At 45.2% G+C, this 11,697-nt stretch overlaps 1 protein-coding gene across 5 annotated transcripts in view; it reads left to right on the forward strand.

Moving 5' to 3' along the window:
* The window catches only part of ATP2A2 (ATPase sarcoplasmic/endoplasmic reticulum Ca2+ transporting 2), a 61,241-nt gene that overhangs the window by 47,996 nt on the left and 1,548 nt on the right, over window positions 1-11,697 (forward strand). For 2 of the 5 annotated variants that reach the window (XM_025473894.3, XM_049101589.1), the window contains 9 exons: window positions 2,232-2,354; window positions 2,455-2,673; window positions 3,449-3,784; window positions 4,792-5,012; window positions 5,484-5,686; window positions 7,317-7,402; window positions 7,665-7,798; window positions 8,398-8,515; window positions 8,605-8,725. In XM_025473894.3, the coding sequence (XP_025329679.1) occupies window positions 2,232-2,354; window positions 2,455-2,673; window positions 3,449-3,784; window positions 4,792-5,012; window positions 5,484-5,686; window positions 7,317-7,402; window positions 7,665-7,798; window positions 8,398-8,515; window positions 8,605-8,725 (1,561 nt within the window). Of the gene's footprint in view, window positions 1-2,231; window positions 2,355-2,454; window positions 2,674-3,448; window positions 3,785-4,791; window positions 5,013-5,483; window positions 5,687-7,316; window positions 7,403-7,664; window positions 7,803-8,397; window positions 8,516-8,604; window positions 9,714-11,697 lie in introns of those variants that run through there. The other 3 variants (XM_049101586.1, XM_049101587.1, XM_049101590.1) reach the window with 2 other exon arrangements.

Consider the following 11,697-nt stretch of genomic DNA (forward strand, 5'->3'; position numbering starts at 1 on the left):
TTTCTTGCTCCATGGCTGCCTTTGCCTCATTTTTTGTCTGCAGCAGAGGGGGTGGTGTGTATGTCAGAAACGATGGTCATGGGGCTCCTTCACTGAAAGTTCCCAGACCTGATCCCATGCCAATCCCCAGCCCCCAGAAAGGAGAAGTGTGTTAAAGGTGAAATGGGGGCAGCCCAGTGGCTCAGTGGTTTATTGCCGCCTCCAGCCCAGGGCCTGATCCTGGAGACCAGGGATCAAGTCCCATGTCAGGCTTCCTGCATGGAGCCTGCCTCTCCCTCTGCCCCTCTCTCTCTTTCTCTCTCTCTCTCTCTGTCTCTCTCATGAATAAATAAAATCTTAAAAAATAAATAAATAAAGGTGAAATGGGCCTAGTGAACCATCTGGAAATAACTCCTGCTCTGGACCATGCTAATACTGGAAGAAACGGCTTTGTGTCTGTGCCTGTCCCTCATATATCTGGTACCTGCCTGGGTCCACACCTTAGAATCTCTACATGTTCCTTCAGTCTTCCTAGAGCATTTGGTACAACAAATGCTGGAAACTAAACACATAATATATGCAGTTGAGGTGATGCAGAATTCAGTAATGGTGTTTTTTTTGTGTTTTTTTTTTTTTTGCTTGAGGCCGCTCTGGCAAGAGGGTGGCTATAGTCCGTCCACCCACCCTGGCACAGAAGCCACAGACATCAGTCCACTCATCACTGCCCACACTGGATGTGGGGGTTCTTGGGGATTTCTGCAGCTGTCATTAGCTTAATGTCTGAGTGGGAGGTAGGAGAAGATCAGGGTAATTCAAATAAAGGCAGAAAACCATAAATCATTTCAGTGGATACAGAAAAGCCATCTGATAAAACTTCTGTTCATGATGAGAATTCTGCAAATTTCACCTTCAAGCTGATGGTGCATTTACACAGAGCCTATAGTAATGTCATACTTAATAGAAACAGAAAAAGTTCTACTTTCCCTGTTTCTATTCAGTATTGTACTGGCAGCTCCAGTCCATGCAGTAAGGCCAGAAAAGTCAAAAGTATAAAAATCAGAAACAAGAAGTATACACCGTAGGTAACGCGGTTGTATACACGATGCAGATCTGACAACGTCTCAATCTGAAGGGTACTTTATAGTCGTCATTTACCCAAGCTGTTGCTCTCTCCATCCCTGAAACATTCCCTCCCGGGCCCTCTGCAGACTCCCTTGGCTGAATTGTCCATCTCCCACCAGGGGTAGGGAGACCCCAGGGCCCATCCTCCACCTTCCCTGTGTGCAGTTAACTCCCATGAGGTCTTTGGTCACCGTGCTAGAGTGAAGAGTGGTGGCCGCTGGCTCCCTGAAGCTCTTCAGAATAAAGAAAACAGCAGCTCTTCCAGGTACTTAGTAGCCACACTGGACAGCCACATGAGTAGCTCTGATCGAACATTCCCACCATGGTGGGAACTTCAGCAGTGCTCTGGACCACCTATTTCTGCCCCCAGTGGCCATGACTTCTTGGATTATTTGTACTAAGTGGTGTTCCTTATCCCCTGCTAGCTAATTCTTAATGCAACTGCCAGACCTTGAAACCTCCCTTGTCTTCTTCCATTTTCACTTGTTATAAAATGTCATGAAGTGATTCTTAACATTCTATAACCAGTTTCTCACCTCTTTTTCTTGTAAGTTTTTCCAGCTGCTCAGCGTGGAGGCTCCTTGAGTACACCAGGTCATGCCAGCCTGTACCTCTGTGCTCTTGGCTCAAATAGCCCTCCTGTTTTTACTCAAACATCCCTTCTGTTTTTGCTCCTGTTTCTTCTGACCATTTATGTAAAATTGCAACCTGAACATACAAATTTTCCATCCACCTTCCCTGCCTTATTAAAAAAAATTTTTTTTTCGGGCAGCCCCAGTGGTGCAGCGGTTTAGCACTGCCTGCAGCCCGGGTGTGATCCTGGAGACCCAGAATTGAGTCTGTCCGGCTCCCTGCATGGAGCCTGCTTCTCCCTCTGCCCCCAACCCCCCACCCCCATGAATAAATAAGCAAGAAATCTTTAAAAAAAATTTCCTCCCCATAGCACTTTGTTTACATTCTAGTGCGTCTTTCCCAAACTAGAGGGCATGTATAAGCTTCAGGAGGGGGAGAATTCCACTTGTTTTTGTTCATTGTCTATTGCTAAATCCCCAGTGCCTGTCAGGTAGTAGTTGCTTAGTGAATACTCAGAAACGGGCATCTAGTAGCATTCCACGTTTGTTGTCTTATAGGTCATTAAGCAGTTGATGAAAAAGGAATTTACTTTGGAGTTTTCACGTGATAGAAAATCAATGTCAGTTTATTGTACACCAAACAAACCGAGCCGGACTTCGATGAGCAAAATGTTTGTGAAGGCAAGTACGGCACATTGCAGTTGTGATATTCTCACCAGGATTAACATCCTGGGTGAGCCCAGTAAATAAGATTGTTGACCTCAGTCTGTAACATTTCCAGGGGGCTCCTGAAGGTGTCATTGACAGGTGCACCCACATTCGAGTTGGAAGTACTAAAGTCCCTATGACCCCAGGCGTCAAACAGAAGGTCATGTCTGTCATTCGGGAATGGGGTAGCGGCAGCGACACACTGCGGTGCCTGGCCCTGGCCACCCACGACAACCCTCTGAGAAGAGAAGAAATGAACCTTGAGGACTCTGCCAACTTTATTAAATATGAGGTTAGCTGATGCAAAGTTTCTTCCCCCACACCCTGCACATTCATTGTGTTCAAACAGTGCTCCTTCAGTAAAAGGTCAAATGAGTCTTGCTTTTGCCAAGAAAAAGGTGTGGTTATTTGTTTTTCTGCAGGTCAGATGCATCACCATTCCAATTTAGCTTGCTGCTTCCAACACGTGCAGTTAACAGTTTAATACAGGTCTCTTACCTTCAGGGTGGAACCCTTTAGACTTGAGCTAAAGAAACTTGTAAAGCCTATTCTGCAATTCCCATGTAAATGAAGATGTTTTTTAAATTGGGAATGTTTTTTAAACATTTGTTAGTTATTAAAGGTCAAAATATCCAAGTTGAGAGATTTCTCCTTATCTGCTCATAGGATTCCTTCCTCCCAGGTATGTGCCTTCCTGAAGCACTGCCTGGAAGGAGTAAGGCTAATTTTGGCACTTGGGCCACTAGAGTAGCCACCACTAGAGTGCTCTTAGTCCTTGGTAGGTGTTTTTCCTGATTTCAAAGGAGGATTGTCACCAGAGGTAAAGGATGATTTGGTCACAAGAATGCAGTATTTCATCCTTTCCGATTAATTGGAATTCATATTCATACTATTCCTCAGTGGATTTATATCTGTATGAATTTTAATCTTAGAGAAGAGTCACCATTACATAATTTATCATAAGAAGACGCAGAGACCTTTCCTCTTAGTGTGTGACTGGCCATTGTTGACACTAAGGAAAAGACTGGAATGTCCTGTTTAAGCGCAAGGTGATTCTTTTGCTGTAGACCAATCTGACTTTCGTTGGATGCGTGGGCATGCTGGATCCTCCAAGGATTGAAGTGGCCTCCTCTGTAAAGCTGTGCCGGCAAGCAGGCATCCGAGTCATTATGATCACAGGAGACAACAAGGGCACGGCGGTGGCCATCTGTCGGCGCATTGGCATCTTTGGACAGGACGAAGATGTGACGTCAAAGGCTTTTACAGGCCGGGAGTTTGATGAGCTCAGTCCTTCAGCCCAGAGGGATGCCTGCTTGAATGCCCGCTGTTTTGCTCGAGTCGAACCTTCCCACAAGTCAAAAATTGTAGAATTCCTTCAGTCTTTTGATGAGATTACGGCCATGGTGAGTACCTTTGGGCTCACACTACACAGACACAGCACATTGTGATTTTTGACTGTTAAATTTTTAGTACCAGCTCCCAGATTTGGAATATCCTGATTTCGGTCACAATCAGGGTTCTTTGTCTAGGGTTCTACCAACCCATAGTTGGCATGCTGTGTGTTACCTGCAGGGAAGGCTCTAAAGATGTAGACGTGTGCCTTCTGAGTCATTTGTGGAGAAATACATGGTGACACCCAGTCTTTGTCTTGATTAAAGTATACAGTTTTCTAAAAATTAAGAGAACTCATTTGTGTTCTATCACCCAATCTTCAGATAACCCTACCTGAAATTAGATGGTACTGGTCAAGCATTAAAGCTGCCTGTTGGTGGGGCATTTCTAGTATTTTTCCTCTAGTGTGATTCTTCACCCAGACACATTCATGTTTTGTAATATTTGCTTTCTGTTTGTAAAACCTTAAGAAAAAAAGATGTTACTTGAAAGCAGATATTACAGATACACTTCCTTCCTCTTCTCCTCTCCCAGAGGGAACCACTGTTCTGAATTCAATGTTGGGTGTTTTGTAAGCTTAAAAAACACCCATGGAAATGATAGCTTTGTAGACAGTATTTAGTATTTTTACATGTTTGTGACCTTTGTAAATGGCATGTTATGGTTTCCACCTTTTTGCAGTCTACACCTATTCTGAGATTTCTCTGGGTGGATGCGAGTGCTGCATCGTAACTGCCATGTGGGTGGTTTTGAGTTTTGTTTGGTAAAAAAAAAAAAAAAAGTCATAGAGATGATTTTTTTTTTCATAGAGATGAATTTAAAGTCTTCTTTGTTTCATTTCCCAGGTTAAGAGTGTTTTGTGATGCCACTTTGTAAAAATGATAGTTCACTATGTCTGTGCCCAGAGGCCCCCAGCTCCATTCCTACCCCTTGCTTCAAGATGGCTGAGCCTTTTTCAGGGATGTGTGTGTGAGGTGGCGGCAGGTCTGTGTAAACCACTTCTCATGTTCCTTTTCAGACTGGGGATGGTGTGAATGATGCTCCTGCCCTGAAGAAATCGGAGATCGGCATTGCCATGGGCTCGGGCACAGCAGTGGCTAAAACTGCCTCTGAAATGGTCCTGGCAGATGACAACTTCTCCACCATCGTGGCTGCTGTCGAGGAGGGGCGGGCAATCTACAACAATATGAAGCAGTTTATCCGCTACCTCATCTCCTCAAATGTGGGGGAGGTTGTCTGGTGGGTCCCTGTGAAAGATCCCTTGTAGTCCTTGGTCTAAAATCAGGCCTTGGGATGACCAGTTTTTCAGATTATTGTTCATATGGCAGCAGCTTTGGTCTTTGGTGGGAAGGTAGAGGTTCTTCCCACCCGAGAGGGCTGTCCTGCAGCTACTCTGATGTGTAAAGGATGCTCTCAAAGATAGAAATGAGTTTAACTATATAAAGTAACATAAAATTCTTGGTTTTCTAACATTTTACTTTAACTCAAAATTAGGACAAATGTTTTATGGTGGCCAGAAAGTAAGTTCAAGCAGTCACTGTTATTGTCCATTGATTTTTTTTTTTTAATTTATTTATTTATTTATTTATTTATTTATTTATTTATTTATTTATTTATTTATTTATTTTTCTTGTGGAGATGAAGAACGTGCTAATGCTATATAAGTAGTTTCCAAAATAATCTGGGGTCTCTTTCTTTGGGTGGAAACAGTATTTTCCTGACGGCAGCCCTTGGATTCCCTGAGGCTTTAATTCCTGTCCAGCTGCTCTGGGTCAATCTGGTGACAGACGGCCTGCCTGCCACTGCCCTGGGGTTTAACCCTCCTGATCTAGACATCATGAACAAACCACCCCGGAACCCGAAGGAACCTCTGATCAGTGGATGGCTCTTTTTCCGTTACCTGGCCATTGGCTGTGAGTACAGTTTTTATATTGTGTTTTGTTTTGTTAAGATTTTTATTTATTTATTCATGAGAGAGACAGAAGCAGAGACATAGGCAGAGGGAGAAGTGGGCTCACTCTGGAGAGCCGGATGTGGGATTTGATCCCAGGACCCGAGATCACAACCTGAGTCAAAGGCAGATGCTCAACCACTGAGCCACCCAGGTGCCCCTATATCATTGATTAAAAAAAAAAAAAAAAAGTTCATGAGCCAAGATGTTGTAAATTCATCCCTTAAAACCACTTTTGTATCCCTGTATTATGTTAGCAAAAAATGGAGTTTAATAAACCATATACCACTTTACAGGAAAATTAGTTGTTTTAGTTATCCTTGTCATTCCTTAGGCTGTTATGAGATTTTGAGATTTAACCTAAAGGGCAAAGGGATACAGGGGTATCCCTGAGTCGGGGTCAGGCCTTATATCACCAAGCTATGAAACTAAGCTGCATTCCTCTTAAGTAGAGCAGGGAGATGTGTGTTCATCCGCAGTGCTTGGGAAACACACGGGAGCCCCAGCCACAGGTCAGGTTCTATATACGCCATCTCTGTAGACCTTGTTCTCCTGTCCCAGCTGTGGGTTCTTATCCTCACTTTAGAGCATAGGAAATGAGGCCCAGAGAATTAAAATAACTGCCCTGGGGTTCTATAGGAAGGTGGGTTGTTTATTTAATACGTTCATAGGATTTAAAATTCCAAAAGCACTCTGTGGCATAAAGTGAGAAGGTTCTCAGCCAGTCATTTCCCCTCCAACACTGAATTTCTCTTGTACCCTCTGGAAGTATTCAAGCAAATAGATCTATTCTATACACTTACTTTCCTAAGTATTGGTGTGCTATACGTACATGTGTGCTGAACCCTATCTTTGTGTATTTCTTCCTATTTTGAGGGAATTGCCATGTCATTGTCTATATAGCTGCCCTCAGCTGCCTCCTGTTCTATTGTAATTGCTGAGTTGGAGTGTGAACGCGTGCATTTTGGTAGATGCTACCCACATTGGGACCATCTTTGTGGTGTCAAGTCCCTGTGTTCTCTACTGCCCTGTTGCTCTGTAATAAACTTGATCAAATCAAAACTAATTGGTTAGGGAGCAGTGGGTGCGGTGCGGTGGTTCCACAGTCGGCTTCGGGCTCTGGCATGTTGTTTGCGTGCTGCAATAACTGCTCTGGTGGCATTTCCACAAAAAGGATCTGCCAGGCCTTTGATGGAGCAGATAAGGGTATAACTGGGGGCATCATTTTCCCTAAGTCATGGGTGGTGTGATCTGGTCCTCCAGCACAGCAAGGTGCTCTGTGGAGGACATGTTAGCCCCCAGGTAGGGGGGAGGGGCCTGGCTAGCGTAAAGATCCAGCCAGTTCCCATAAGGGCTTTTTCTCCCAAATGCTGGAAGAAAAGTTGCGTAGTTTTTCTGTACTGCAGACACCCCTCCTTGCAAACCCACCATCTAGCTGCTTTGGCTGATATGAGTGAGCAGTTGCTAGTGGCAGCGGCAGACTCTCCTGTACCACAGACGTACCAGATCTCCTCTCTGCTGGAGAGTGGCCCCCAAGGTGGCACATGCAGTGAGAGCTGTGGGCTGTAGACCCCGCCTGTGTCTCTTTCCAGGTTATGTTGGCGCTGCTACCGTGGGTGCTGCTGCATGGTGGTTCATTGCTGCCGACGGAGGACCAAGAGTGTCCTTCTACCAGCTGGTATGTGTCTGCCTTTTTTCTATCTTAGAGGCAAAGTGTTACAAGGTTGTCTTTGTGCTTTTTGTGGTTAGGTGCCTACCAAATAATCCTAATGCTCAAATAATAAGCAGTTGCATCCAAAATTATTCTGAAGGACCAGGGCTTCTCTGGGAGATGGGGTGAGACCTTGTGTGGGTCTGTGTTCTGGGCTTCCTGTGGAACAGGCCATGGACCTTGGAAATGTACTTGGCTCATCAGGAACTTAATTGGGCATTTGTTGCAGAGCCACTTCCTACAGTGTAAAGATGACAACCCGGACTTTGAAGGAGTGGATTGTGCAATCTTTGAATCCCCGTACCCGATGACAATGGCGCTGTCTGTTCTAGTAACCATAGAGATGTGTAATGCCCTCAACAGGTCAGTGAGTCCTCAACAAGCTGGGGCAAGAGCTCCGCCAGCTAGCGCACTGGGGAACTGGGTGTCGTGGTTTATAGATGATTGCAGAGAAGCTCCTCCCTCCCAGAAAGAAAGAAAGAACAAGCAGCACCAGTTTTAAAAGCTTCAGTCGTCATCACCTCCAGGAAGTAGTGGGAGTGCTTAACCACATGTTCCTTATGAGACAGTGGGGGCCAAAAATAGGGCCTTCAGTGCCCACAGGGAAGGCACTCTTGCCTTTCAGCAGCAAGACAAATGGTATCAGCCAATTAAGCCAGTGATAAAAATGGAAATTTTGAAATAGCGTCAGCGTCAAGGGCAATTGAGAGCAGCTTTGAGTCCATTGAAATGGAGTCTGCTGTGCGAAGCCTAGATTTTAAATTGGAAGTTTGTCCTACATCTAAACATTCTTCCTTTAACTTTGCCACAGTAGAAACTTCACTCGGTAGAATTAGGTCAGTGGGCAATGCCAGATTAGCTGTTGCCTCGTTGAACATCATTCAAAACAGTTTTGGGCACTCGTGACAAAGGCCTTTGCCTTCTGGGTCTGCACATCTCATGTACCTCTCTTTGTCCTACAGCTTGTCCGAAAACCAGTCCCTGCTGAGGATGCCCCCCTGGGAGAACATCTGGCTGGTGGGCTCTATCTGCCTGTCCATGTCCCTCCACTTCCTCATCCTTTACGTGGAACCTTTGCCAGTAAGCGGTCGGGGGCCACAACTGAGGCTGGGGCCTAACTACCTGTCCCACAAGTCTGGGAGCTTGACAGAGCTTTTTTTGTGTTTTAGCTTATTTTCCAGATCACACCGTTAAATTTGACCCAGTGGCTAATGGTGCTGAAAATCTCCTTGCCTGTGATTCTAATGGATGAGACACTCAAGTTTGTGGCCCGCAACTACCTGGAACCTGGTAAAGAGTGTGTGCAGCCTGCCACCAAATCCTGCTCGTTCTCGGCATGCACCGATGGGATTTCCTGGCCATTTGTGCTGCTCATAATGCCGCTGGTGATCTGGGTCTATAGCACAGACACTAACTTTAGTGATATGTTCTGGTCTTGACTGACAGTTTTACATAAAGAAGATGTTTAACTTAATCAATTAATTTTTTTATTGTTTAAAGCAACTGTCTATTTCTGCTGAATTTTCACATGAACATATTGGCTGGTGAAGGAGATTTCATACTCTAGATTTTTTGTTTTGCTTTTCTGACTCCAGTGGGGCAAGATTTTCCTTTTTTATACACATAATTAAAGTGTCCATTGACATGTACAGAGAACTAACACTATTTTATGCAAATATTTTTTTGTAGATGAAAAAGCATGTACAGTGTTCTGTTTAATACTCATCCTTGTATAAAAAAATATAGTTGAGCCAGCAGACATTGTCAGCAAATTAATTGGCAGCAGATTTTAGGAAATGAATGTGTGTGTTTTTTTTCTAAAACTAAATAGCATGTATTGTGTTTTTGCATGATCATCTGGATTTAATCTGAGATCACAGTCTAATTTTTATTCATAAGCCAATTTTTCTGCACTGGGCAGAGTACTGCTACCTCAGTCAGTATTTTTTGGTTTGCCACCCCCTCACCCCCCAGCCCCTGTTCACTCCCACCCCCACCCCCCCACCCTGCTCGGCTGCTTCTCCTGTAGGGTTCCGATGGTTCTGTTTACATCAGTCTTAACAAGAGGTATGCCTGTTCTCGCTTGTGCAGAAAACATTGTTCCAGATTCAATCGACTGGGTTCATGTCCCCCCATGTAGTTTTTAAGGTTATTTATTTAAATGTCTAATGTATTTTATTGTAACAGACATTGTTTTGCCAACATTGCCTATTTCAGTGGCACTTCACAATCTAGTTTAAAAAGGAAAATAAAACATTTTAAATGGACAGAAAAATAACTGTCTTGTTTTTAACTTTTAAGTGGCTTAGCTTGAACTATCAGATGTGTTCAATTTTCTCTTAAGTTCTTAGCTCAGAACTTGAGTTTTACTGTGCTCGAGGGGAAGGTGAATTGTGTTCTGCTGCATAGGTAGCTGTAGGAATTAATGTGTAGGCGCCTGTTGTCACCCATGATACTTTTTTTGCAAGTTTCTGCTGGCCTGTTTTAGCCTGGTGTAGAGAACATAAGGGGGTGTGTGTGTGTGTGTGTACGTGTGTGTGTTTTTGTAAAAATCTGTAAATAGCACATGACCAAATGAACATATTGTATAGAACTATTTTTATTTGAATGTGGCACTAATGAACACCATGGTTACTATGATAAATGTTTGTGCATGTTCGAGATCAGTCTTACCAACAGTGTGTAAGTCATTAACTGTCCTAACTATGGTGTTTTCCTCCAATGCCTTCCAACATCCATCAACTAACGTGAGTATTCCCTAGAATCCTGATGCTTTAGCCTAAAAGTGACTGCCACCGAGTGAGCTAGCTGTGTGACACTAACGAAAAAGCCCCTTGTGTCATGCACTGCTGTGCTCTGTGGCTGTCTCCGAGAGCAGCAAGCATATGATGTGTGGTACCTGTGTACACGTGGGGTGGGTTAGCTGACCCGAGGTGTGATGCCTTTAGACTCCACGGACAGGGACTCAGCCGGATGTTGATGAGGGCCTGGTAAGAGAGAAAACTTGTTTTGCTTTGGTCCAGCTGACAGGCTGAGGGAATGCTGCCTTTGCTGATGCCAAGATGAGGATTCTCAAAAACTTGTGGTTCTTTGGTGTTTACTAGCTACAAGGACTCATCCCAAACCTTGCTACCTTGTTCAGTAAAAAGTAAAATCCTAGTGAAAGCAAATAATTGAACCAGCGATTTCCTACATCCATAAGTTTGTCTCAAATAGGCTTTTTTCACCTTTTGGGTCCTCTTTTGCATCTGAGACTTGTCTTCTCTTTCTCCAGGGTACATTATAGCCCAGTTATTAGGGCATGGCTCTGCTAGCAGCCAACCAACCTAGTCATGAGCCAGAGTTGAAGGAGGCCTAGGCAGCAGCTCCCTCCCTGTGGGGTCTGTTTTTGTGAAGGGACTGGGGCCACCCCTAAGGTGTAATAGAAAGGCTCGGTGTTTGGGGAAAAGTTCATGGGTATCAAGCAGGGCAGGGGGCTGTAAGTCTCAGCCTGACACCCTGAGGCCACTGAGGAAGGGGGGCTGGTTTGTTAGGCAGAGAACATAGCAGGGAGGAGGGTTGGTTTTGCTGCTTTTGGCATTAAAAAGATGCGGGTCGAGTGACAAATGCAAGACATGCACGTTGACTGCAAACCAAGGCAGGATGTCGAGCTCCCAGGTGTGCTGTTCAGTGGAAACCAGACTTACCCAACAGTCCGTTCCTCATTCAGTTCCTTGATGCCTCAACAAAACAAGCTGAATGTGGTTTGCTGCTGTTGGAGACACGCAAGCCCCTAGAGGAGCCTGAATCGGTTGTTGTCTGTGGCTTCCCATCTTCAGGCCCACAGAGGCGGCTTGGGTACCTAATGCCTTCAGCCCGGGCAGCTGGGAGCACCCCCTTGTCGGTTCTGCTGAGAAACATGCCCCCTTGAGCACCTCACGGCAACCGTACTGTTGTGGACACAAGCCTGGCCTCAGGCCTCCTGCACTGAGGGCCACGTGCCCAGACCCTCACCCGGCACCTGCAGGAAGGCACAGGCAGCCTCTGCTTTTGCCACCATCAGGACTAGACAGGGCAGTGTCCTTTACAGACTCTACCAAAACCTGTTCGCGTTCCTGCTGATGGGCAGGTAGGCCTTGCACAGCTTTTTCGATAGGGCTTTCCTAGAAGACGGTGATCTCCCCTGTCCCCACACTGGGAGCCCGCTCCACCACTCATTTGGCATCTGCACAGAGCAGGTGACCTGTTCCTGCAGAGCAAGCTGCCTGAGCTCCCAGCCAAGC

The sequence above is a fragment of the Canis lupus genome, chromosome 26, assembly GCF_003254725.2.
Source record: "Canis lupus dingo isolate Sandy chromosome 26, ASM325472v2, whole genome shotgun sequence".
Lineage (NCBI taxonomy): Eukaryota > Metazoa > Chordata > Mammalia > Carnivora > Canidae > Canis > Canis lupus.